This window comes from Aotus nancymaae, unplaced genomic scaffold, assembly GCF_030222135.1.
Source record: "Aotus nancymaae isolate 86718 unplaced genomic scaffold, 86718_ANA_hifiasm-v0.15.2.pri h1tg000058l, whole genome shotgun sequence".
Classification (NCBI taxonomy): Eukaryota; Metazoa; Chordata; class Mammalia; order Primates; family Aotidae; genus Aotus; species Aotus nancymaae.
This window is the reverse complement of record NW_026988472.1, coordinates 39425087-39450370: the sequence shown is the minus strand read 5'-3', so window position 1 is coordinate 39450370 and position 25284 is coordinate 39425087. Positions and strand designations below refer to the sequence as shown.

Below are 25284 nucleotides of genomic sequence, written 5' to 3'. Positions count from 1 at the left end.
TATTTTTAAATGGAGTTTTACTCTTGCTGCCCAGGCTGGGGTGCAATGGCGCAATCTTGGCTCACTGCAACCTCTGCTTCCCAGGTTGAAATAATCCTCCTGCCTCAGTCTCTCAAGTAGCTGGGATTACAGGCAGGCACCACCACGCCCAGCTAATGTTTTATTTTTAGTAGAGGCAAGGTGTCACCATGTTTGTCAGGCTGGCCTCAACTCCTAACCTCAGGTGGTCCACCCTCCCCAGCCTCCCAAAGTGCTGAGATTATACGTGTGAGCCACTGCGCCCAGCCAAGTTGTATATTTTAAATGGCTGAATTGCCTGCTATGTGAATTACAGAAAATTGTAGAGGTTTTTTTGAGATGTAAGTTAACATTTCAAGAAAGACAGCACAGAAGGTAAATATCTTTCAAAACAAAGGCCTTTAAAAATGATTCACCATAATCAGATCACAAATACCTGAACTGGCTATAACTCACCTACTACACTGCTCTTCGGTGGAAAAGTAGATTTGAAAGTCATCGGAATTATCATGGACATATAGAAAACAACACCGTTCATCAAACTTCGATAGGCTGTAAAATTTCAAAGCATAATGTTTATACCTGTTATGATACCAATTCTACATATGTGAGACAATCTTTTCTATTTTACCAGTTTCTGAAAGATTCATTAATGTTTTAACAAACACCCCCCAAGTCTGCCTTTTAATTCTCTATGAAATTTAAATACCAGAGAACTTATCTTACTTATATTTGAGTTTGTATTTATCAACTGACTTTAATATGAACTTACTCAATATAATTCAGTGCTAAGCAAAGCATACAGGCAAAAGAAAAGGAAATAAAATATGATCTCTGTCCTCAAGGGGCTTATAGTCTCATGAAAAAGAAAGGCAAGGTATTTGTGAAATAATTTATTGTGGCATTAAGGGAATTTCTAAACTCAGAAAATATCAGGACACAGTATTTATGGCCACACAAGGGAAATGGAAATAAACACGGCATTGTAGCTCAAGAAAGGCCTTGAAGTATTATCTGGTCCATCTCCCCACACTGTCTGTACCTGACTCTACAACTCGTCCAACAAGCAATATTCAGCTTGCCTGGACACAGTCAGTGACAGAAAATATGCTAGTGGAAGATTTTTTCTTTTTTCTTTTTTTGAGGCAGAGTCTTGCTTTGTCACCTAGGCTGGAGTGCAATGGCACAATCTCGGCTCACTGCAACCTCTGCCTCCCGGGTTCAAGCGATTCTCCTGCCTCAGCCTCCTGAGTAGCTGGGACTACAGGCATGCGCCACGACGCCTGGCTGATTTTTGTATTTTTTGTAGAGTTGGGGTTTCACCATGTTGGTCAGGCTGGTCTCGAACTCCTGACCTCAAGTGATCCGTCTGCCTCAGCCTCCCAAAGTGCTGGGATTACAGGCATGAGCCACCATGCCTGGCGACGATTTTAAAAAATGTATTTCTTAGTAATTAAGCTGTGTTAGAGCATGTAGTCAAGAACATTCTGTTTGTACCTCCTCATAGAGATACCTCTAGGTGCCATTTCAACCATCAGTGGGGATTTACAAAGGGCCTGGAGGTGTATCAGCCATGCCCCACCCCTCCCTGGGACTGATGTGACCTGAAGCATATGCTTTGCGCATTCCAGAGGCTCTCCAGCTAACTGTGGTAGTTGCTTTACAGATTGATTTTCAAAACCTGCTCACTTATAATCTAGTTCTAATTCTTTTTAAATCTCCCCTGCACTCTTGGAGTTCCAACTCAGTATCTGTCATGCAATCTATGACATAAAGCACGGTCTAGGGCAGTTTGGATCTCAGGAAGAGACAACTTAGAAGGGGTGAGATAAAGTGGCTTCAGTTGTTTGAAGGGCCAATTATAGAAGAGAATGTAGTCTTCGTCTTCGTAATACCTAACCTGGCAGAATGAGGGCCACTGCAGAGGCTCTAGCGCCGTGTGGGTGAAGAACTCTCTAACATACAATCTACTTGCAGCTTTTCTGTCACTGGCTATGTCCAGGCAAGCTGAATATTTTTTGTTGGACAAGCTGTAGAGTCATGTAGAGACCCTGGGTGGAGATGGACCAGACAACATTTCAAGGCTTTTCTTGAGCTACAACGCCATGTGTATTTCCATTTCTCTTGTGTGGCCACAAATTTTCCAAGTCTAGAAATTCCCTTAATACCACAATAAATTATTTCACAAATACCTTGCCTTTCTTTTTCATGAGATTATAAACTCCTTGAGGGCAGAGATCATATTTTATTCCCTTTTCTGTTGCTTTGTGTATGCTTTGCTTAGTGTATTTCAAATTGCCTTGTATTTCCTGGGCAGTATCATCCCAATGCATTATTCTCTACTTAAATTATTTCCCTCCTTTTAAGTGATGTTGACAGCATTCTCATTTCAATACTGATGTGTCCAGGACAGTACCACACTGTGTCTGGAAGTAACTGAGGATTCATTCAGTGCCTGAGATAGCCTCAGAATCAGAGAAAGGAATGTCCTAGTGCAAGCCCTTTATTTGATATAAATAGTGAAAAAACTGAGACTTAAAGAAATTGAGGGACTTTCCCAATGTCACACAGCAGAGAGAGACTAGAATTCACATCTACTTCAGAGCCAGTCTCACCCTCAAATGAGCTGGCAGGGTGACAAGTACAGTCGAGATGTATTAGCCCTGCTTGGGTAAGGCCACACGGCTCAGGCCCAAATGGTCACCACTCATGATCCAAAATACAAGAGCTGCGCCTCTCCCCAGAATACACCACCTCATGCCCTCCCTGAAAACAATCTCCCAGCTCCATTACTCTGTTCACAAGACCCTAATCCAAGTGTTGCTACCAACTATCTCCTGGCTTCACTTCTCAGAGTTGCTGAGCACTGGAACATCTTTGGCTCAAAAAAGATACATCTATCTTCTCTTTCTGCAGATTACTTTAAAAAAAAAAATTGACACAAGTAAGTTTAGTCTGCTGAGTATGAGCAAAGCTACTCTTTTGTAACAACCCAAGAAGCTCTTCCTAGGAGCACTCTAGTATTAATAACTAGCTCAGACAGGGCAACAAAACAGAAGAGAGTCCGTTCTGGATCCCATTAAAAATAGGAACATTCCATATTATGAGTAAGTGGAAACATTAAAGTGCATAAAACATTATCATCATTTGCATTAGAACAGTAACTCCATTTTCTCCTGTGTTCTTACCTTATTCCCTTTATGGAAGAGGCTGTAAAATTCCATTCATGCATTTGTTTCTGTAAGTTATCAAAGACAGAAGTTAATAGTTTGAGTTTTTCTAAGCAAAGGATTTTTTTTGTTTTGCTTTATTCTATGGTCAATCATTTCTGCTATTTTACCTGCAGTAGTGATTTTTCTAGGGGTTACAGCAATATACCTTGCAAACCTTGAAACAACAGAAACATTTTCTTATGTATTACAAAAATTTGTTTCTATCTCTAAAACAGTTTAAATGATGTAAATTTCAAATAATCTAAGGTTCAAATAGATATGATAAGCACAGAATAAGCACACAGTGAGTGGCTTTTCATCTTCTATCAACATAGTAGGCAAACTCTAAAACAAGTATGGGAACAGCCCACCTAAGTTGAGTGACTTGCAAAAATGTTGGGAGAGGCAAGGCTATGGCAGACACGTTTCAGCACTCATCAATCTTCCTTTTCTCCCTGAACATAGAGCTGAACTACATTTCCCAGGCTCTCTTGCAGCTAGGGAGCTATACAATGGAGTCTGACCAATGAGATGTGAGCAGGAATGCTGTGCATCACCTGCAGGCCTGGGTCATAAACTCCACAGCAATCCTCTATTTCCTCTTTTCCCATCCATTGCAAGATGGAATATTCCCCCACTGCCACCCTCTGCAACCTGGATACAACATGTGGCATAAACTTTTATCATGTCAAGATACTGAAATTTGGGGGCTGTCTTTGTTTTAGAAGCTAGCCTACCATGACTAATAGAAAAAACTGGGATTTCAAGCAGCAACAAGATGCACTTACAAACAAAAACCAACTCTGTACCCTCCTTCACTACTATTAAACTTTGCACAAAGCCAAGCCTCAGAAGGAACATCTGAAACTCCAGTTTCAAAAATCCATAGGCAATAAAATCAATACATCACAACCACAGAAAATAATTTTAAGTAGGAAAATCCATTTGGGCCAGGTGTGGTGGCTCACACCTGTAATCCTAGCACTTTGGGAGGCTGAGGCGAGCAGATCACTTGAGGTCAGGAGTTCAAGACCACCCTGGCCAACATGGTGAAACACCGTCTGAACTAAAAATACAAAAATTAGCTGGGAGTGGTAGCATGCACCTGTAATCCCAACTAATCTCGAGGCTGAGGTGGCAGAATCAGTTGAACCCAGGGGGTGGAGTTTGCAGTGAGTCAAGATCACACCACTGTCCTCTAGCCAGGGTGATAGAGTGAGAGACTATCTCAAAAAAAAAAATCCATTTGGTTGGCCTGAGGAATATCACAAGTGACCAACTAAGCCACCCAGGGAAAAAAAAAGTATGAGAGCCACGTGACTGAGCATGACTCAAGAGAACTGCCATGAGCAGGCACATGATTAGTTTCCTGCCATCCTGGAGCAATGACAACAGGAACAGGCTGGGAAGATGGTTCCCCACGGGAAAAGCTCTGGTCATACGTGTTGATCAAGCACCTACCATGTGCTAGGCAAAGTACTAATACTGAAGACACAGCAGAGAACCACAAAGTCCCTGCCCTTATGGGCCTTATATGTGAGTGAAGAGAGATGGACAATAGATTAAATAGTAAAATCATGGCATGAGGGAGGGTGAAAAGTGAAGACAAAGAAATAAAGCAGGGAAGGGCATTAAGATACAGCAGCGGGTCGCACTGCTCAGCAGGATGTTGAGGGCAGGTGTCGCTGCTGACTTCTGAACAGAAAGCTAAAGCAGGGGAAAGAGGGAGCCACACAGATGTCTGGGGGAAGAGTTCCAGGAAGACGGAAAAGCAAGGGCAAAGGCCCTGAGGCAGGAGTACACTTGGCACGTCTGGGGACCAACAAAAGAGCGAATATGGCGGCAGTGAAGTAAGTGGGGTGAGAGTGAAAGAGGAGGTTGGAGAGCTCATGGGGTCAAATCACGCAGAGCCTCTAGGCCACCCTCAGGACTTCAGCTTTTACTGTGCGTGAGACAGGAAGCCATTGGGGACTTCTCAAAATAGGGTATGAGAATATGAAAGCCATCAAATCACATCAAACTGCACAGAAAAGCTGAGTGTATTTCAGAGGAGACATGAGTCCAAAGTCATGCAGAGAGGACGGTGGTGGGCAGCAGGAGTCTGTCTTTGGATTCAGGCACAGAAATGGGAACCAGGGCAGACTCAAGAGAGCCTTGTCTGACCCACAGCCACCTGCAGGAGGCTGCACATATACAGAAAGCTTAACCACATGAGTGTCCAAAGTATTCCCTGATGGCAGGTCTATTCCAGGGTGCTTTAGAGAATTTCTTGATTTGGGAGAAACATTTACTAGTTAAGTACACAACACAGACACCCCCCTCCCCCCGCTGCTTTTATTTTATGTCATAATCAATGGCACTTGTTCCGGAGTGGGCAACCGTTCTGTAGCTCCTACGGCTACAAACATATAGAAGTCACGTATGGGCATTCTTAGGATGTTCTTCTGGGCATGATACAGGCATTGGTAGCCTAGAGACATTCCGTGGAAGGAATGAAAGGGTGGTTAAAGAAGACTTTGCAAAAGCTAGGACTTAGAGAATTGGAAGAAGGAATTCCCAAAAGAAACAAGGATGGAAATAAAAGGGTAGACAGGAGCTCCCACAGGGACAGCTGAGGGCTGGTAAGAGGACAGTTTGACTGGCCCCGACGGTTGGAGAGAAAGAGGAAGTGGGGGGCAGGATTGTAGAGGGAGGGACTTGAACACTTAGTAAAAGAGTTTGAGTTTTATGTGGAAAGCCACAAGATCCAGTAGTGGTTGAGGGGTATCAGAAAGGCAGTATAGATGCTTCTAAAAATATATTACTATTTTATTTTTCTAGAGACAGGGTCTCACTGTCACCCAGGCTTGAGTGCAGTGGTGCAATCGTAGCTCACTGTGGCCTCGACCTTCCAGGCTCAAGCGATCCTCCTCCACCTCAGTCTCCCAAGTAGCTGGGACTACAGGTGTGCACCACCATGCCCGGTTAATTTTTTAAATTTATTTTTTTGTAGAGACAGGGTTTTGCTGGGTCACCCATGCTGGTCTTGAACTTCTGGGCTCAAGCAATCAGCCTGCCTTGGCCTCGCAAAGTGCTGGGACTACATGTACAAGCCAACACACCAGCCTATATCCCCTACCCACTTCCCTATGGTTTAACTATTAAAAAAAAACCCAAAAACCTGTATTTGTTTTAATGTTTTCACACACACACACACACACACACACACACTCTCCCACACCCCAACACCTCACCACATGCCCACATACACACATGCCCACACACATGTATGTATGCATACACACACACACAATGGAAAAACCTACTTTTACTCATCTGTGATCATACTCTCTCATATGTTCTCACAACTCAGGAGTTCAACATGTGTGCCTTTTCCTTCAAATACTACCATCTAGATTATCCTATTTGAAAATCGAATATTTGATTCCATTGCTTGCAATTTTTCCTCCTTACCATTTCTGTGGGTGAGACATGCCATAAAGAAACCATTCTCTCCTCGGCTTCATTGTTTATGGAAACGTAAGAAGGCTGGTACACTTTGGTTGGCTCTATCACCAGAACCTGAAACAAGAACAGATGCCTGTTAACGTGCATGGGTAGACATGGCGCACCCTGACCAGTGAGGAGGCGAGGAGGTCCATCCTCAATAAATCCTAACTGAGGGCTAAGCGCAGTGGCTCACGCCTGTAATCCCAGCACTTTGGGAGGCTGAGATCGAAGGATCACTTGAGCCCAGGAGTTCAAGGGCAACATATCAAGATTCCATCTCTTGAAAAAAAAAAGATGCAAGGAGATAAAAAAGGAGGTGATGGCCCATCAGTAAGGTGTTGTTTTCTTAAGAGAGAAGAGGGGAGAGAGGGGGAAAAGGGTGAGGAGGAGGAGAGTGGGGACAGAAAGGGCAGGGAGAAAGGGAGCTAGGAGGAGGAGAAGGGAGGAAGAAGAGGGGGGAAGAAAGAGAAGAGGGGAAAAAGGAGGGAAGAAGGCAGCAAAAGGAAGAAAGTGGGGCGAGAAAGAGGAAGGCACTTTGGGAGGCCAAGGTGGGCAGATCACCTGAGGTCAGGAGTTCAAGACCAGCCTGGCCAACATGGTGAAACCCTGTCTCTACTAAAAATACAAAAATCAGCCAGGTGTGGTCATTCACATTTGTAATCCCAGCTACTCAGGAGGCTGAGGTGGGAGAATTGCTTGAACCCGGGCGGCAGAGGATGCAGTGAGCCACGATCACACCACTGCATGAGACTCCGTCTCGAAAAAAATAAATTAATAAATAAAAGGAGGGGAAGAGAAAGAGGAGGAGTGAGATAGGGAGGCAGAGAGGAAATAAATCTCCAAAACAAATAAAGCAACATATTTAAGATCACTAAACCTGGTTAGAGATTACATGGTGTCTGCTCCGTTATTTTTCTGTACCTTTCAGTAGGTTTGAAATAGTCATAATTAAAAGAAGATTTTAAAATGTATTATTAACTGGCAAAAAATTACCATAATCATTTCAAGCAATCTTTTATGAGATGCTTAATGAAATTCTTGCAAATGGCATGGGCATGTTCACAAACTCTCAAAGCATAAATATGGAACACAATTATCTGACGTTCCATTTCCAAAACACTCACGTATTTCACTCATGACTCTAAGATGGTCATAACATTAAAGCAAAACTCAATGAAAAGCTAAAAGCAATTTTGCCTTTTTGATAAAGTTTTAAATATTAATTAGTGGCCTTAGAGGCAAACCAAAGCTTAACAGGAAACCACGCTGAATTCCAAGTTTCCACTCATGATGCCATATTGTTTTAAAGGAAGGTTTGTCCATTTTGGTACTAGTGACATTTTGGGCTGGGTAATTCTTTATTGGAGGGGCTGTCCTGTGCACTGTGGGATGTTCAACAGCATCCTGGTCTCTACCCACCAGATGCCAGTAGCGCCACGTTCTTCCCAAGTCATGACCACCAAAAATGTCTCGGAACATTGCCAGATGTACCTTGGGGGGACAAAATTGCTTCTGATTGAGAATGACGATTATAGAGGATACGGCCAACTATCTACCAGTGAGTTGATCTGTCACTTGCTGATTTCACAGAAGACTGATGTTACGGTTTTCTTCAGCTCAGAGTATTCAGTAATTAAATAGCACCAATTCTTAGTTTTTTTTCCTAATCTTAAAAAGAATATATATATTTAGCATATCTTACCGGAAATCTGAGTGCATTAGTGACTTTGTTTGTTGCCTCAAAAATTATATCTAACCAGAAGTTCAGCTGCTCTTGCCTGGGTGAGTGTTCGATATTAGGTTTCTTGAAGCACCGAATTAATAACAAGTTCTGAACTAATGATCGCAGGTACCTGGAAAAATCATGAACAGCAATATATTGGATTCCTAAGGAAATGGAATTCAATTCATCTCCTTTTAAAAGAAGCTTTCCAAAAGCTTTTATTCTCTTAAATTCATATTATGTCATGAGTGCTTTATAAACGATTGCTCAGCAGCCACAAAACTTATTAAGAAAAACCCAAGCAGTAGATAAAGTAAGTCCATCCAACAAAAGGACATAATGTGGCTTTTCACCAACATGGGCTGAACCTCAATTTGGGTACCTACTGTCTAAAATACGGAGATTGGAAAGCATGTGATAACTGTTTTACATAACAAGGGCAAGCGCAGCTGACTCTCGAACAACAAAGGTATGAACCGTGCACGTATACTTTTACACTGATTTTTTTCCCCCAATAAATACACTGGAAAATGTTCTGGAGATTTGCGACAATTTGAAAAACTTTGCAGATGAAATGTGGAGCCTAGAAATATCAAAAAAATCAAAAAGTTAGGTATGCCATGAATGCATATATATATGTGGATACTGGTCTATTTTATCATTTTCTACCCAAAATATCTACAAATCTCTTATAGAAAGTTAAAAATGTATCAAAACTTACACACACAAACACTTAACGGACTGCATATGGCACCATTCCCAGTCAAGAGAATATAAACAAATGTAAAGATGTGGTATTAAATCAAGACTGCATAAAATTAACTGTAGTGCATACTGCGCTACTGTAAAAATTTCGTAGCCACGTCCTGTTGCTATTGTGGTGAGCTCGTGTTGTATCTGCTTAAAACTCCACCATGTGGTGGGGTGCGGTGGCTCATGCCTGTAATCCCAGCACTTTGGGAGGCCAAGGTGGGCAGATCACCTGAGGTCAGGAGTTCAAGACCAGCCTGGCCAACAAGGCAAAACCCTGTCTCTACCAAAAGTACACAAATTAGCTGGATGCAGTGGCAGGCATCTACAGTCTCAACTTGGGAGGCTGAGGCAGGAGGATTGCTTGAAGCTGAGAGGCAGAGGTTGCAGTGAGCTGAGATTGCCCCACTGCACTCCAGCCTGGGCGACAGAGCAAGGCTCCGTCTAAATCACAAAAACAAAAACAAAAAACTCCACTGTGTGAAACTGATCACTTTTGCATGAGCAGTTCACCTCTCCAGTAAACTGCAGATCACAGTAAAATGTGATCACTCATGGTTCTCGAGCATTCTTCATTGTATTTAGTGCAATACCATAAACCTTGAATAATAATACCATAGGACGCATAAAGAGTGCCACTAGTGATACTGGAAACACTCCCAAGAAGCAGAGAAAAGTCAGGACATTACTAGAAAAAGTTGAATTGCTTGATACTGCAGATTAAGTTCTGCAGTTACGGCTGCTGCCATTTCAACATAAATGAATCCAGTGTAAAAATCGTTGGAAAAATAAAAAATGAAATCCATGCACCATGTCAGCGGTTGTGAAAACCCTGCACTTTTCGCAAAATATAAAATATAAAATATGGTTTACGTTATTAGTCAGGCTTCCGGTCAACAGTAGGCTATAGGCTATTAGTAGTTAAGCTTTCGGTGAATTTTCAACTAAGCCCCTAACCCCCACATTGTTCAAGGGTCAGCTGTAGTTCAAAGATCAAAGCTATTACAAAATGACAAAATTTCAATCTCATTATCTTTTTAATTAAACATGTTATTTTCAGATAATTTTAGATTTACATGAAGTTCTAAGAAATAATATAGAGAGAACCCATGTATCTTTGACAGGTTTACTCCAACGGTAACATCTTGGAAAACTATAGTACAATATCACAACCAGATGTTGTCACTGATACAAGACAAGAGAGAGGAAGTTCCATATCCCCACAGGGACCCCCGCGTTGCCTTCCCATAGTCACGCCTACTTCCCTCCCATGCAACCCCCCTCCCTAACTCCCGGCAATCACTAGTCAAACTCACTGTCTTTCATTTTTTAAAAAAATTAGAATCTGACCAGGTAGATTTTGATGTTATGACATCTTGACTCTGACCATACCTTTGCTCTTTTCAGGCAAATTCAACTTTTTGGAATATAGTTGCCAGGTAGTAGTGATCACATCCTCTTTGGTACTAAATGGATTGGTTCCACTGAAAGCACTATAGTATTATTTTGCCATTTGAGAACAAAAGCTGGAGCTCTCAGCCGGGCGTGGTGGCTCACGCCTGTAATCCAAGCACTTTGGAGGCCAAGACGGGCGGATCACCTGAGGTTGGGAGTTCAAGACCAGCCTGACCAACATGGTGAAACCCCATCTTGATAAAAAGTAAATAAACTTTTTTTGTTTTTAAAAAAGAAATAAAAAGAAGAAAGAAAAGAAAGCTGGAGTTCTCCTGGGAAGATAGACCAGCTAGACTCCAACCGACTTGCTTGGGTACTCAGCAGGCCTGGGTTGTCCAAACTCTACACATTCAAAAGAAAGATCTGGCCCTGGACTAGCTATTGGGAGATCACCTCTAAGCCCTTGGGATATACTGCCAGCTAAGAGCCTCTCTGTTTATCTGGGGCCTTGGGCCACGCCAGATAGTTGATGCTAACTAACAATATGATTCATAGTCGGGGCCCTGGGCAACATTGTATCAGTTTGACCTCTGGAGAGGTTGGAGCTAAGGTATTCATATCAGCTGCATGAGGACTCCATGACCATGTGACCCATCCCCAATAAAAACCCTGGACGTTAAGGCTCAATGAGTTTCACTGGTTGGCAAGACTTCACGCATGTTGTCACACGTTGTTGCTGGGAGAATTAGGCACTGTCCATATGACTCCACTGGGAAAGGACTACTGGAAGCTTGTACCTGGTCTCCCCCGGACTCTGCCCTATGTACCTTTCTGCCTTTGCTGACTTTAATCAGTATCCTTTCATTGTAATAAACCATAACTGAGAGTATAACAGCTTTTCCGAGTTCTGTGAGTCCTTACAGCAAACCATGAACCTGAGAAGGGTCTCGGGAACCCCTAACAACAGGTATTAACACTGTAAGGCCTATAAGTCAGCCGAGGTGCTGATGTCATGGGATTGTCTCCAACCCTGGGGTCTCCACTCCCTAAAGTCGGCTCCATCTGGCCCAGATACCAGCACTGCACTTTAAGATTAGGACTTTTCAAACAGCAGCCACTCCAGGAGGGCTGGAGGCCCAGCCTAGCTCTGTGTTCCCTCAGCCTCAGATAACTTTCTAGAGGTTTGCGTGCCAAATTTAAGTTCCCTCAGATTGGGAAGAAATGGGGTCAAACTAGATATGACTGAAGAGATTCCTACCCGTGGTAATCCAGACTGACCTGCTGAACTAGGATGTAAGAGATGGCTAATGAAAACAAATCGTTAAAAATATGTTTTTTTAAGTTATATAAATAATCCATATGCATTTAAGAAAAATCAGAAAACAAAGGTGAAAAAAAACAACAACAGAATAAAAACTCCGTATAGGCTGGGCACAGTGGCTCATGTCTGTAATCCCAGCACTGTGGGAGGCCGAGGCAGGTGGATCACGAGGTCAAGAGATCGAGATCATCCTGGCCAACATGGTGAAACCCTGTCTCTACTAAAAAATACAAAAATTAGCTGGGTGTGGTGGCACGTGCCTGCAGTCCCAGCTACTCAGGAGGCTGAGGTGGGAGAATTGCTTGAACCTGGGAGGCGCAGAGGTTGCAGTGAGCCGAGATCACGCCACTGCACTCCAGCCTGGCACCTGGTGACAGAGCGAGACTCTGTCTCAAAAAAAAAACAAAAAACAAAAAACTACTTATAAGGCTATCTCCCTGAGATAACCACTGTCAATATTCTGAAGAAAATAATTCATCATTTATTGATTATACAAATATCTATTGAGCATTTATTATGAGACTACAGCAATCAGTAAGATAACCACAGTTCTAACAGAGCTTCGTGCCTACAGGGAAATCCGATTCTGCCCAGCCCTCCCAGGCCTTTCCCTACGAGTCACACACCAAGCATATACTTTTAATTAAAACAAGCATCAAACAGAACAGTGGTTCTCAAAGTGTGGTTGTCAGAGCAACAGCAGCAGCAGCTTGTAATTTGTAAGTGCAAATTCTCAGGCTCCACCCGAGACCTACTGAGCCAGAAATCCTGAGAGTGAGCCCAGCAATTTGTGTTTTATTTCTTTATTTCATCTATTTATTTTTGAGACAGGGTCTCACTCTGTCACCCAGGCTGGATTGCAGTGGTGCGATCACAGCTCTCTGCAGACTTGACCTCCTGGGCTCAAGCGATACTCCCACGTCTTCCCGAGTAGCTGGAACCACAGGGGTGCGCCGCCATGATGCCTGGCTATTTTTGTTGTTGTTGTTGTTGCTGTTGTAGAGACAGGGTCTCACTCTGTTACCCAAACTGGTCTCAAGCTACTGGGCTCAAGCAATCCTCCCACCTCAGCCTCCCAGAATGCTGGGATTACAGGTATAAGCCACTACGCCCAGCCTGTGTTGTAATCAACATAGGTTGATTCTGACACACAATAAAATTTGAGAACCACTGATACAGTAAAACCCACCCAGGAACTGGCTGTTCTTATTCTACAACAAACTACAAACACACTTTCACATCTCCAAGTATTCTTTCCTGCACGTTGAAATGGCCGTATAAGGCTGTTGCTGTGCCACTGTTTTATTTACCATACCTTATTATTGTTCCTTTAGTTCCAGTTTTCATTTGTGATAAACATTTTCTTGGTGTCCTTTTTTCACCTTATTATATGCTTTCTCACAAAATGCATAATACATACTAGTAAGCAAGAGTGTTTTTCTCTTGAGAACCTAGACAACCTGAAGAAATTAACAGGATATAAGGTCTAATCTCGAGTTTGGAGCAGGCAGGGATATATTCTGTGTGGATCTGTCTTTCCCTCCCTTCACATAAAAGGGAATTCTCAGAGCAGTTGGGTCTGTGCTAACTTTGCTTTAATGAAAAGTCAGAAGGAGAAACATAGTGATTATTACTGTTTTTGCATTTCCATGTTTTTCCCCTGGGGGGAAGACATTTAAGAACAAGGTCATACATTGAGATGATGATGACAACACACAGACGCAACTCACCAGACTGGAGGTTTCAGTTTGAACAACCTCTCTGCTGCCTGGACAGCTTTCCCGACATCACTGGCCAGCATGCTGACGGTGAAGAACTGACCCACATCCCAGTAATTGTTCATTTTCTCCAAGCTCCCTTTTCTTCCCAACAAACTGTTCAGCCGGACACCTTAAGAATTTGTATTTTAGATGGTCAGAAAAACATTCCTTAGTTTCTGTCATATTGAGGATAAGCAGGCATTTTGTTTTGGCTGCTGTCTCAGGCCTGCTATTGGAAAAAATAACTGATTGCTCCTTTTGAAATATAATGCTAGTAGATCAGGCGTGGTGGCTCACGCCTGCAATCCCAGCACTTTGGGAGGCTGAGGCGGGTGGATCACTTGAGGTCAAGAGTTTGAGACCAGCCTGGCCAACATGGTGAAACCCCATCTCTACTAAAAATACAAAAAAAAAAAAAAAAAAAAATGGCTGGGTGTGGTGACAGGCACCTGTAATCCTAGCTACTCAGGAGGCTGAGGCAGGAGAATTGCTTGAACCTGGGAGGTGGAGGTTGCAGTGAGCCAAGATCATGCCACTACACTCCAGCCTGAGCAACAGAGTGAGACTCTGTCTCAAAAAAAAAAAAAAAAAAAAAAAAAGAAATAGAATGATACAATGGTAGTTATTTGAACTTTTTTTTTTAATGCCAAACTTGTATAACATCTGCAATAATAAACAGCGTTACCTATTTTCCTTAGTTCCAAGGAAGTTTCAAATTGTTGTCCAGCAACTATCAGCAAAACTGCAAGGTTAATTCCTGAATAGAGAGATGACTGGAGTTCAAACCCTTTGCGATACCTATAATCACAGAACCACCAAAGTCTTATTACAACAGAAAATGTGTAAATAATGGTATAAACCAACATTCTAATGAAAAGTTTTATTTCTTTAATCTGTTGTTGCCCATTCCCCTCACCTCCCACCACCTTTACAAACAGCCACACGCAGCTCTCTAGTACTTTAAAAACGTCATAATAGGCCAGCCATGGTGGCTCATGCGTGTAATCCCAGCACTTTGGGAGGCCGAGGCAGATGGATCACTTGAGGCCACGAGTTCAAGACCAGCCTGGCGAATATGGTGAAACCCCATCTCTATTAAAAAAAAATACAAAAATTAGCTGGGTGTGGTGGTGTGTGCCTGTAATCCTAGCTATTCAGGAGGCAGAGGCAGGAGAATCTCTTGAATCCGGGAGGAAGAAGCTGCAGTGAGTCAAGATCGTGCCACTGCACTCCAGCATGGGTGACAGAACAAGACTCTGTCTCAAAAAAAAAGTCATAATAGCAACACAGTAACTTACACTAGGGAGTTTTAATTGTTTTTGTTCATAAGATGTTTATCATAAAAGCCTCAATGATTATATAAAATAGGGAAATCATCATGACATACACGAAATTTAAAATCAATTCTAATCCTACTCCCAAAAGATAACCATGATTTGATGTCTGAAGTGCACTGGTATAATAATCATAGCTCACTGCAGCCTTGAACTCCTGGACCTAAGCGATCCTTCCACCTCAGCCTTCCAAGCAACTAGGACTACAGGTATGTGCCATCAGGCCCAATTAATTTTTTTTTCATTTTTTTAGAGACAGGGTCTCACTCTGCCACCCAGGCTGGAATGCAGTGGCATGATCCTAGCTACAGCCTTGAAGCCCTGGGCTCAAGTGATCCTCCCACCTCGGCCTCCCAAGTAGCTGGGATTACAGTCATGAGCCACTGTGCCCACCTAAACCTTGTTTCTAAAGTTGGATTCCAATTATGCATTGAGTATTTTTTATTACATCGAAACAGCATCAATGGTAGGCCATTTCTCTGCAAGTTGTTTGTTTGCTTTGAACAATATAGAGTTGTTTTTTCATGCATGAAGCAGTATTGCCAAAATCCTGGATCCCAAATAACTACAGAAGCAGTGGCACAAAGTGAGGCCAGTGACAGGGATCTACTATATCCGGATAAGGAACAGGATACAAAATTGGGAATCCTATTTTTATACCAAAAGATTAACAGTGCCATTTTCACTCTCTTTATTCTTTTCTACATAAAAGGTTTATTTCTGTTCTATGAACAAGTATGAAAATTATAGGCAAGAAAAAAGAAAATAATGAAGTAATGACACAAATGTCTTTAAGTGGCACAGTTTATACCAAAGACTTCCTAGTAGTAATTTTGACACTCTGTGACGGCAAGAGAATTCAACAACCACAAAATATTAATTCTTGAAAGGAGAAGTTATCACTGAAGTCAGTTAAAATATGGCTTTATCGGCCGGGCACGGTGGCTCATGCCTGTAATCCCAGCACGTTGGGAGGCCGAAGCGGGCGAATCACGAGGTCAGGAGATCAAGACCATCCTGGCCAACATGGTGAAACCCTGTCTCTACTAAAATACAAAAAATTAGCTGGGCGTGGTGGCGGGCGTCTATAGTCCCAACTACTCAGGAGGCTGGGGCAGGGGAATTGCTTGAACCCGGGCGGCAGACGTTGCAGTGAGCTGAGATTGCACTCCTGCACTCCAGCTGGGTGACAGAGCAAGACTCCATCTCAAAAAAATATATATGTGGCTTTATCAATTCTGAGGCATAATACAAATACCCTCAGACTGACCAGAGGACACTGAGAAAATCCTTCCTACCTTAGTCAACAAAATTTAACCTTTTTTTTTCCTGTATGTTTTGGGAATTTTAAATTCTACATCCTTCTGGATTTGACTGTTTTATTTTATTTTACTATGAAAAGTTATATCGAGAAGAGGGCAGAGAGGGTGGCTTCTCAGAAGTCAAACAGGTCCAACTTAGGGACAGAGAAGATCTGAAGTCCAGGCAGGACTGTAGTCCCAGATTCGCCACTAACCAGCCCTGTGATCGTGGACCAGCCCCCACCTCCTCAAGCCATACGCTCCACGTCTGCACTGGAGGGTCTGGGTTAGATGATACCCAAGATAGATCTTAGCTGCAGCCACCACACCCTGAGCAGAAGACGAAGCTTCATTTGCTCCTGCACCTACCGCCGCTTCCTTCTGAAGGTGGTGGAGAAAAACTCCTAGGACTTACTCAAAGGAGCCAAAGGCAGTGATTTTTTGACCTGGGGGTTGAATTCCCAACCACTATCGTGGGAACAGAGCTTTCTGTTTTGGCTTTACCAAACATTAACTTCCCTTCATTACCCTGAGTGACTCCTCTCAACCACACAGTGCATTAGGAAGTACCGGGAATTTAAAAAAAGAAAATAAGGTCATTATGTTCCAAGAACTTACACTCTGGTGAAAGGGAATAAGAGCTAAACATAATTAGTGACAATAGAAGCAAGAATGTGGTAAGTATCTTAAAATCACACAAATCCAAGTCTATGGGAACTCACAGAAGATATATAGGGTCATTTCACCTCGAGACTTGAGACATGGCATACAGATAAAGAGAAATGAGGCTGGGCGCGGTGGCTCACGCCTGTAATTCCAGCATTTTGGGAGGCTAAGGTGGGCAGATTGCCTGAGGTCAGGAGTTCAAGACCAGTCTGGCCAACATGGTGAAACCCCATCTCTACTAAAAATACAAAAAAATTAGCCAGGCATGGTGGCATGCACCCGTAATCCCAGCTACTCAGGAGGCTGAGGCAGAGCAATTGCTTGAACCAGGGAGGTGGAACTTGCACTGAGCTGAGATTGTGCCACTGTACTCCAGCCTAATGACAGAGAGAGACTCCGTCTGAGAGTGAGTAAGTGAGAGAGTGAGAGAGAGAGAGAGAGAGAGAGAGAGAGAGAGAGAGAGAGAGAGAGAGAGGGAGGGAGGGAGAAATGAAACAGCAGTGATTTGGAAAGAGAACCCCTAGCATAGAAAACAGCAGCAACAGAGACAGGAGTTTGGAAAACTCCTTAGGAACTTCAGTTTAGTTGGACACACACCAGATAGTGAGAAACGGGGCTAGAGGCAGATTGGAGAAAGTGTTCAGGACACGTAGAATGGTGATCTGAGAGTCTGAATTTTTATATAATAGGGAGCAGGGAGCCATGGTCGGTTTTTGAGCTTTAGGAAGAGTAAGCTGCAAATCTGTGAAGGAGAGACTGACCAGACAGCAAGCAGGGAGTCTACTTGGGTACTGTTAGAACATTCCTGGCAAGAAAGTGAAAAAAAAAAAAAAATGCACTGACTGGGGAAAGGGTTGGCAAGCAGTGAAAGAAACCTCGCAGAAGGGCTGGAAATGGGGCCCGACTGGACGGGGAGGTAATTAAGTGAAAGGAATAGAACACTGACTGAAAGTTTACAGCTAGGAGGGTAGAGAATAGTAGGAAGAAGGCAAGACATTGGAAGCCATACGTTGTGGAGAAGAGGAAATGACTTCAGCCTTCAAAATGTTGAGTCTGAAATACCAGCATCATCTTGAGGTAGAACAGGTGGGCAAAGGGGGGAGATGTAAGGCCATCACTTAGGAGGCTGGGCTGGAGAGCTCCAGCTAAGGGTCCCTAGGTGTGAGAGTGGCTGGGATTGCCAGAGAAGTAAGTGTGGATGGAGAGAAGGTGGGGAGGACAGAGCCTCCTGTGTGTATGAAAGGAAGAGAGAGAGAGAGAAGGAGCAGTTAGAACTGAATGAAAGCAGAACCTCAACACAAGAGCTCTTCTGATGGAAATGAACGACTTGAGCCTGTGGGTTCCACCTTCAGAATATACCCTGCATCCAACTTCTCAACGCTTTTGTCCCCACCACCTGGACTCAAGCCACCACCAGCTCTCCCCTGAATTACTGCTAGATTCTCCTAACCGTTCCCTGCTTCTGTCCTTGTCCCTGTGATAAACTGTTTATGGCCACAAATTCCTCCCACTGCAATATGTATGCACCTTTGCAATGTAACTGCTATTCCTCCTATCTGGAGGTGAGGCATATTTCTCCCCTTTTGAACTTGGGCAAGCCATGTGATTTGCTTTGACCAATAGCATGTGGCAACAGTAACCAGGTGTGAGTTCCTGAGCCTAAGCCTCCAAAGGCTTTGCAGCTCCCTTGCTCACTCACTCAGAGAGTTCTGCATACCACATAAGAAAGCTGGTCTACCAGGATTAGAATCACATGAGGGAGAACTGAGGCACATTATCAGTAGCCAACACTAGCTGCCAAACGTGTATGGGGTCATTTGGATCTTCCAGCCATACCTGACCCTACAGCTGACTTCAATTTTAGAAGTGAGTCCAGGTGAAACCAGCAGAAGAACTGCCTGGCAAAGCCACAGAACCATGAAAAATCATAAATCATTGCTGTTCAAAGCTGCTAAGTTTTGGAGTTATTTGTTATGCAGCAAGTGATAGCTGATACACCCCCTAAAATATATTCTTTGCCTAACAGTGAGTACTCCTGTTGAAATGCACGTCCAATCTTGTCACTCCTCTGCTCAGAACCCTCCATTTGATGTGCCTTCTCACTCAGAGCAAGAAGGTCATGCCCCCTTCCCATTTCATGTTGCTCTCCACCCGCCCTTCGCTTACTGCTCACCATCCTAGAGTGTGCCTGGCATGCTTCATCCTCAGAGTCTCTGCTCTTGCTGTTCCCTCTGCCAAGAACACCTTCTCCAATTACCTGTGAAGCTCACTCCCTTATCACTTTGGTATCTTTAGACACCTTCACTGACCACCCTATTTAAAATTGCAGACTACCCCTCTGAGCCCTCCTTTATCCCCTTCCCTGCCTAACCTTTCCCCATAGCCCTCACATGACATCCTACATGTGTCACTTTCTTTGACTTCACTCACCAGCAATGTGAGGCCCCCAAGGGCAGATTCATGTCTGTTGTGTCTGTATCCCCACTACCTAGAAAAGTTTCTGGCACACAGTAAGCCATCACTGAACATGGTTAAATAAATGAATGAATAATCAAATGAATGAACAGATCACTGGGAAGATGATGCCCTGGTGGTGGTGGACAAGGTTCTGGAAGTAGGAGCTGAGAAGGAGTGTGCTGGGCCTCTTTCTTGGCCCATAAACAAGTGTACTTGTGGGAAGAGTGTGACCAGTAGAAACCCTGTTTCTCATAGTTTTCTCTCAAAAAAGAGAATCTGGAAATTTCCAGACCACATTTACTACAAATGTATGCTCACTGCTAGCAGACAGACATGTACATAGGGAAGAGATGCACATGCTTAGCCTATGCGATTCTGTTTCTTGAACAGATGCATGTGCTGGTAACTCGGGCTGCGGGTTTACCACTCAATGGCGCTGTCTCGGCTGGTGGCATCTTTGCAGTCTGAATCCAAGAAGATGTCCTTGTAGATCCTCCCACACAGGCAGAACATGTCAGGGCCTGGGTGATCACAGCTCTGCAGAACCTGGAGCATGATCTGCAGAGCCTTCTCACGGTCACCTGTGCTGTTTCTCCTGAAAGACAGATGTTATAAGGTCACATATGTCTGAATCAAAACACTGAAATAGTGGCCGGGTGCAGTGGCTCACACCTGTAATCTCAGCACTTTGGGAGGCTGAGGCGGGTGGATCATTTGACGTCAGGAGTTCGAGACCAGCCTGGCCAACATGGTGAAACCCCGTCTCTACTAAAAATATAAAATTAGCCGGGTGGTAGTGGTGTGCGCCTGTAATTCCAGCTACTTGGGAGGCTGAGGCAGGAGACTTGCTTGAGCCTAGGAGGTAGAGGTTGCAGTGAGCCAAGATGGTGCCATTGCACTCCAGTCTGGGCAACAGAGTGAAACCCCGTTTAAAAAAAAAAAGAAAGCAGAATATATATGCATTCATTCTGCTGAAAGACTAGGTGCAAGGATGCTGTACTTTAGCAGAAAAATTAATTCTAAATGATATTTTTCATTTTCCAATGTAGTCACTTCTTAAGATCCACACCAGTAAATCTTATCAATTATACTCAGTCCCTACTTGATCCTACCTCAACAAGTAAATCATAAGGAAATGAAAAAATAAGCAAAGGGGAAGCCTATATAATAAGACTTAAGAGTCATGTCAACTAAATGCAACGTACAGACTTTGTCTGGATTGTGATTCAAACAAACCCACCAAAAAAAATATGAGGCTGGGTGCAGTGGCTCACGCCTGTAATCTCAGCACTTTGGGAGGTCAAGGCAGGTAGATCACTTTAGGTCAGGAGTTCCAGACCAGCCTGGCCAACATGGTAAAACCCTGTCTTTACAAAAATACAAAAATTAGCCAGGCGTGGTGTCATACACCTATGGTCCCACATACTAGGGAGGCTGAGGCAGGAGAATCACTTGAGCCCAGGAGGTGGAGGTTGCAGTGAGCCGAGATCATGCCACTGCACTCCAGCCTGGGCAACAGAGTGAGACCTCGTCTCAAAAAAAAAAAAAAAAAAAAGAGAGAGAGAGAGAGACAATTGGGAAAAGTTGAGTCCTGATACTGAGAAATCGTTAATTTTTCAGTATAATGTAAAACCTGAAAACTATTCATTTTTAGGTATTATAATGTAATCATGACTATGTTTTATAAGTGTCCTTAACTTTTAAAGATACACACTGAAATATCTGGGGATAAAATGGTATGTCTTCATAATAAGTCCAGCACTGGGTAGGGGCAAAGGGGAAACAAAATTGGCCATACAATGATAATTATCGAAGTGGATACGGGGTAGACGGGGGTTTATTATTGTGATGGTTAATTTTATGTTTCAGCTTGACTGGGCTAAGGAAGGCCAGACAGCTAGTAAAACATTATTTCTGGGTGTGTCTATGAGGGGGTTTCTGGATGAGATTAGCATCTGAATCAACAGTCTGAGTAAAGAAGACCACCCTCACCACCCTCACCAATGTAGGTGGCATCATACAATCCACTGAGGGTACCAAGAGAACAGAAAGAAAGGTCAAGGAAGAGCGCATTTTCTTTCTTTCTTTGAACTGAGAAATTCATCATCTCCTGGCCTTGGACATCGGCATTTCTGGCTTTTGGGCCTTCAGACTTCAGGACTTACCCCAGCAGCATCCCTGGTTCTCAGGCCTTCGGACTCAGACCAAATCATACCACAAGCATTCCTGGTTCTCCAGCTTGCATGGCACTTGCCAGCCTCTAGAATCACCTGAGCCAATTCTCATAATCCATCTCTTCCTCTAGATCGCTATACATCCTATTGGTTTGTTCCTCGGAAGAAACTTGCCTAAACAATTACACTAGTCCCTACTTTTAAATATATTTGTGATTTTACATAATAAAAACAAAAACATAAAAGGTATCCATCCCAACCCAACGATTACACTTCTAGAATCTATAATATGTACATCTTTTCTCTTTTCTCAAGAATTTTTTGAACAAAGATGTTTATTATGGCACTGCCTGTAATAGTTAAGGAACTGGAGATGACTCAGATGTCCATTAATGGAAGAACAGCAAAATATATTTTGCAACAACCAGACTACAGAATAATGTAATCATTATAAAGGGGCAGATCCACATGTAATTACACAGAGGAACATCCGTAATAGTAACATTTCATGGAAAAAACCTGCTGAACTAAGTGAAAAGCATGACTACATTCTTTGAAATAAACAGTATTCACATATGTTTATGCACACAGACAAAAGTCTGTAAGGATACATATTAAAATGTTCAGAAAATCACTGCTGGGATTTATACAAGGTGGTCCTAGGTATATTTTATTAATAACTATTCTAATAAATAAATTATTCTTTTTAATTTTTTGGTGATTTTACAATAGGCTGTTTTTATTTTTGGAGATGGAGTCTTACTCTGTTACCCAGCCTGGAGTGCAGTGGCACGATCTCAGCTCACTGCAACCTCCGCCTCCCAGGTTCAAGCAATTCTCCCACCTCAGCCTCCCGAGTAGCTGGGATTGCAGATGCCTGCCACCACACTTGGCTAATTTTTGAATTTTTTTTTTTTTTTTTTTTTTTTTTGGAGAAACAGGGTTTCACCATGTTGGCCAGGCTGGTCTCAAACTCGCAACCTCAGGTGATCCGCCTGCCTCCCAAAGTGCTGGGATCGTAGGCGTGAGCCGCCATGCCTGGCCACAACAGGCTCCTTTTGTGTTTTCTTTCCTGAGGACATGCATCTCAAAAACTACTTCAACATTCAAGATGTCAAATTAGTACCTAAAACAGCCAGTCTTTCTCAACTGGGGTTCCATGACAGGATTAACCTCTGGAAAAAATTATTTGATTATTTGAGTGACTATGTTTTCAGTGCTCCCAAGGATGGTATGTAGCCAGCCTCACTGGATGCAGAAGAGAAATTCAATCATTTCATACAATGGATGCCAGCAGGCATTAGGGCTTAATTCTCTTGTGGAACCCAACCTGGTTTGAAAACGGCTAATCTAGACACTTGGCGACCTTCTGGAAACCTGTAATAATTAAGCCTGCATTTTGACTCGGACTTTTCCCATTTTCTACCTTGATCCTGTTCTAACGTATTTGATCGTTCCTCTTTTTGTCATATAGAATCCAACTGAACTAACCTGCAAACCAGATCTCTTGTTGCACAGCCATCATATAATATTCTTTAATTTTTAAGAGCCAACAGACACCAACTCAAATTTATAGAGCATTTACATAATTTCTAATGTCTGTGGCAAGAATACGAAAAAGATTGAAACTTTAATGAGGCACATTTCTACATCTGTAATTAGCCAACTTTGGAGATGTAAAATATTCATGATTCTGAAAAGAATGTACTAAACTCAATAAACTCACTGAAATGCCTTTTCTTTCTTTCTTTCTTTTTTTTTTTTTTTTGAGATAGGGCTTTGTTGCCCAGGCTGGAGTTCAGTGGTATGATTTCAGCTCACTACAGCCTCGACCTCCCAGGTCCACCCCACCCACCCCAGCCTCCCAAGTAGCTGTGACTACAGGCACGTACTACCATGCTCGGCTAATTCACGTATTTTTTGTAGAGACGGGCTTTCACCATGTTGCCCAAGCTAATGCTTAATTATTGATATGAGTTCAGGTTTGTTTGGATTTTAGTTTTTTGGACCAGTTACATCAAGATTTTTCTTGAATTTTCTCATTAACTTGAAATTTACCCTTGTTACTCGAAACAAAAGGTCTTTTGAGTATAAACAAAACAAAAATCAAACATTTGAAAAAATTATAAGCAAAGAGATTTTCAGCTTAAAAGCCATTTTAAGACAGGTGTTAAATAGCTAATCCCTTTAGTGGTTAATAATCAGCTTTTAGATCTGCTTATCATTTTCAGATCCCAAGGTATCCAAGAACAAGCCTACAGATAAAAACTCCTATGTTGAATCGGTCAGCAACATCTGTTTCTGACAATTAAGGCCATTTCACAATTAAGAGAAGGAAACTTTGACAGTGGGTCTGAACCTTGGCTACATATCAGAATCACCTGGGAGGCTGGGCGTGGCGGCTCACGCCTATAATCCCAGCACTCTGGGAGGCCAATGCGGGCAGATCACCTGAGGTCAGGAGTTCGAGACCAGCCTGGCCAACATGGTGAAACCCCATCTCCACCAAAAAAAAAATTCGAAAATTAGTTGAGCGTGGTGACAGGTGCCTATAGTCCCAGCTACTCAGGAGGCTGAGGCAGGAGAATCACTTGAACCCGGGATGTGAAGGTTGCAGTGAGCCAAGATAGTGCCCTTGCACTCCAGCCTGGGTGACAGAGTGAGACTCTGTCTCAAAACAAAACAAAACAAAACAAAAATAGAATCACCTGGGAGCTTAAATCTGAATCTCTGGAGATGAGACCCAGACATCAGTGCTTTTCACGCTGGACTTTCTAAGTCAGTGGGTTGGCATCATTGCTAAATCCACCGCTCCCTTCTCGCTCCTTGTCCTATTTCACATACATGTGCATTTCACAACCATGCACTCCTTCCTCCCTGGACTACTTTTGTCATTTGATTTGCTGGACACCACACTTGCCTGATTTTCTCCTACTTTAGTCCTTCTCTCTGATTTTTTCACATTGGAGTGTCACTTGGCACTACCCTTGGGCATTTCATCTTTCTTGGTAACTACCCTAGATCCCTTGATATCATCCATTGCCATAACTTTTCAAACCATCCATATTCTGATGACTTCCAAATTTCTATCTCCAGCCCAGGCCTCTCCCCTAAACTCCACACTCACATATCCAACTGTCTTCTCAGCATCTCATTTGCATTTTAATACCTCAAACTTAACGTGTCCCAAATCAAACTTTTTTTTTTTCCCCTGAGACAGTCTCACTCTGTCGCCCAGGCTGGAGTGCAGTGGTGCATTCTCAGCTCACTGCAACCTCTAACTCATGGATTGAAGCGATTCTCATGCCTCAGCCTCCCAAGTAGCTGGGATTACAGGCATGCACCACCATGCTCAGCTAATTTTTGCATTTGTAGTAGAGACAGGGTTTAGCCACGATGACCAGGCTGGTCTTGAACTCCTGGCCTCAAGTGATCTGCCCACTTTGGCCTCCTAAAGTGCTGGGATTACAGACGTGCACCACCGTGCCCAGCCCCAAGTCAAACTCTTGATTGTCCCACCAAGCCGGTTCTACAGTCTTCCCCTTCTTGTTAAATGGCCAATCCATTCTTCCTCCTATTCAGGCCAAAAACTTTGCAGTCATGTTTGGTTCCTCTAACATCCTTCATTGTACCAGTAGATTCCATTGGCTTTTATTTCAAACTATATATGAAATTGACCCATTT

General features: G+C 43.1%; 1 protein-coding gene across 2 annotated transcripts in view; it reads right to left on the bottom strand.

The window, feature by feature from the left end:
• Positions 1–25284, bottom strand: part of MAP3K15 (mitogen-activated protein kinase kinase kinase 15) — a 149306-nt gene that overhangs the window by 49940 nt on the left and 74082 nt on the right. For both annotated transcript variants that reach the window (XM_064364478.1, XM_012434070.3), the window contains exons 7-13: positions 19851–20021; positions 14354–14466; positions 13639–13798; positions 8422–8572; positions 6684–6791; positions 3207–3256; positions 475–570 (exon numbers count right to left, since the gene is read on the bottom strand). In XM_064364478.1, the coding sequence (XP_064220548.1) occupies positions 475–570; positions 3207–3256; positions 6684–6791; positions 8422–8572; positions 13639–13798; positions 14354–14466; positions 19851–20021 (849 nt within the window). The remainder of the gene's footprint in view (positions 1–474; positions 571–3206; positions 3257–6683; positions 6792–8421; positions 8573–13638; positions 13799–14353; positions 14467–19850; positions 20022–25284) is intronic.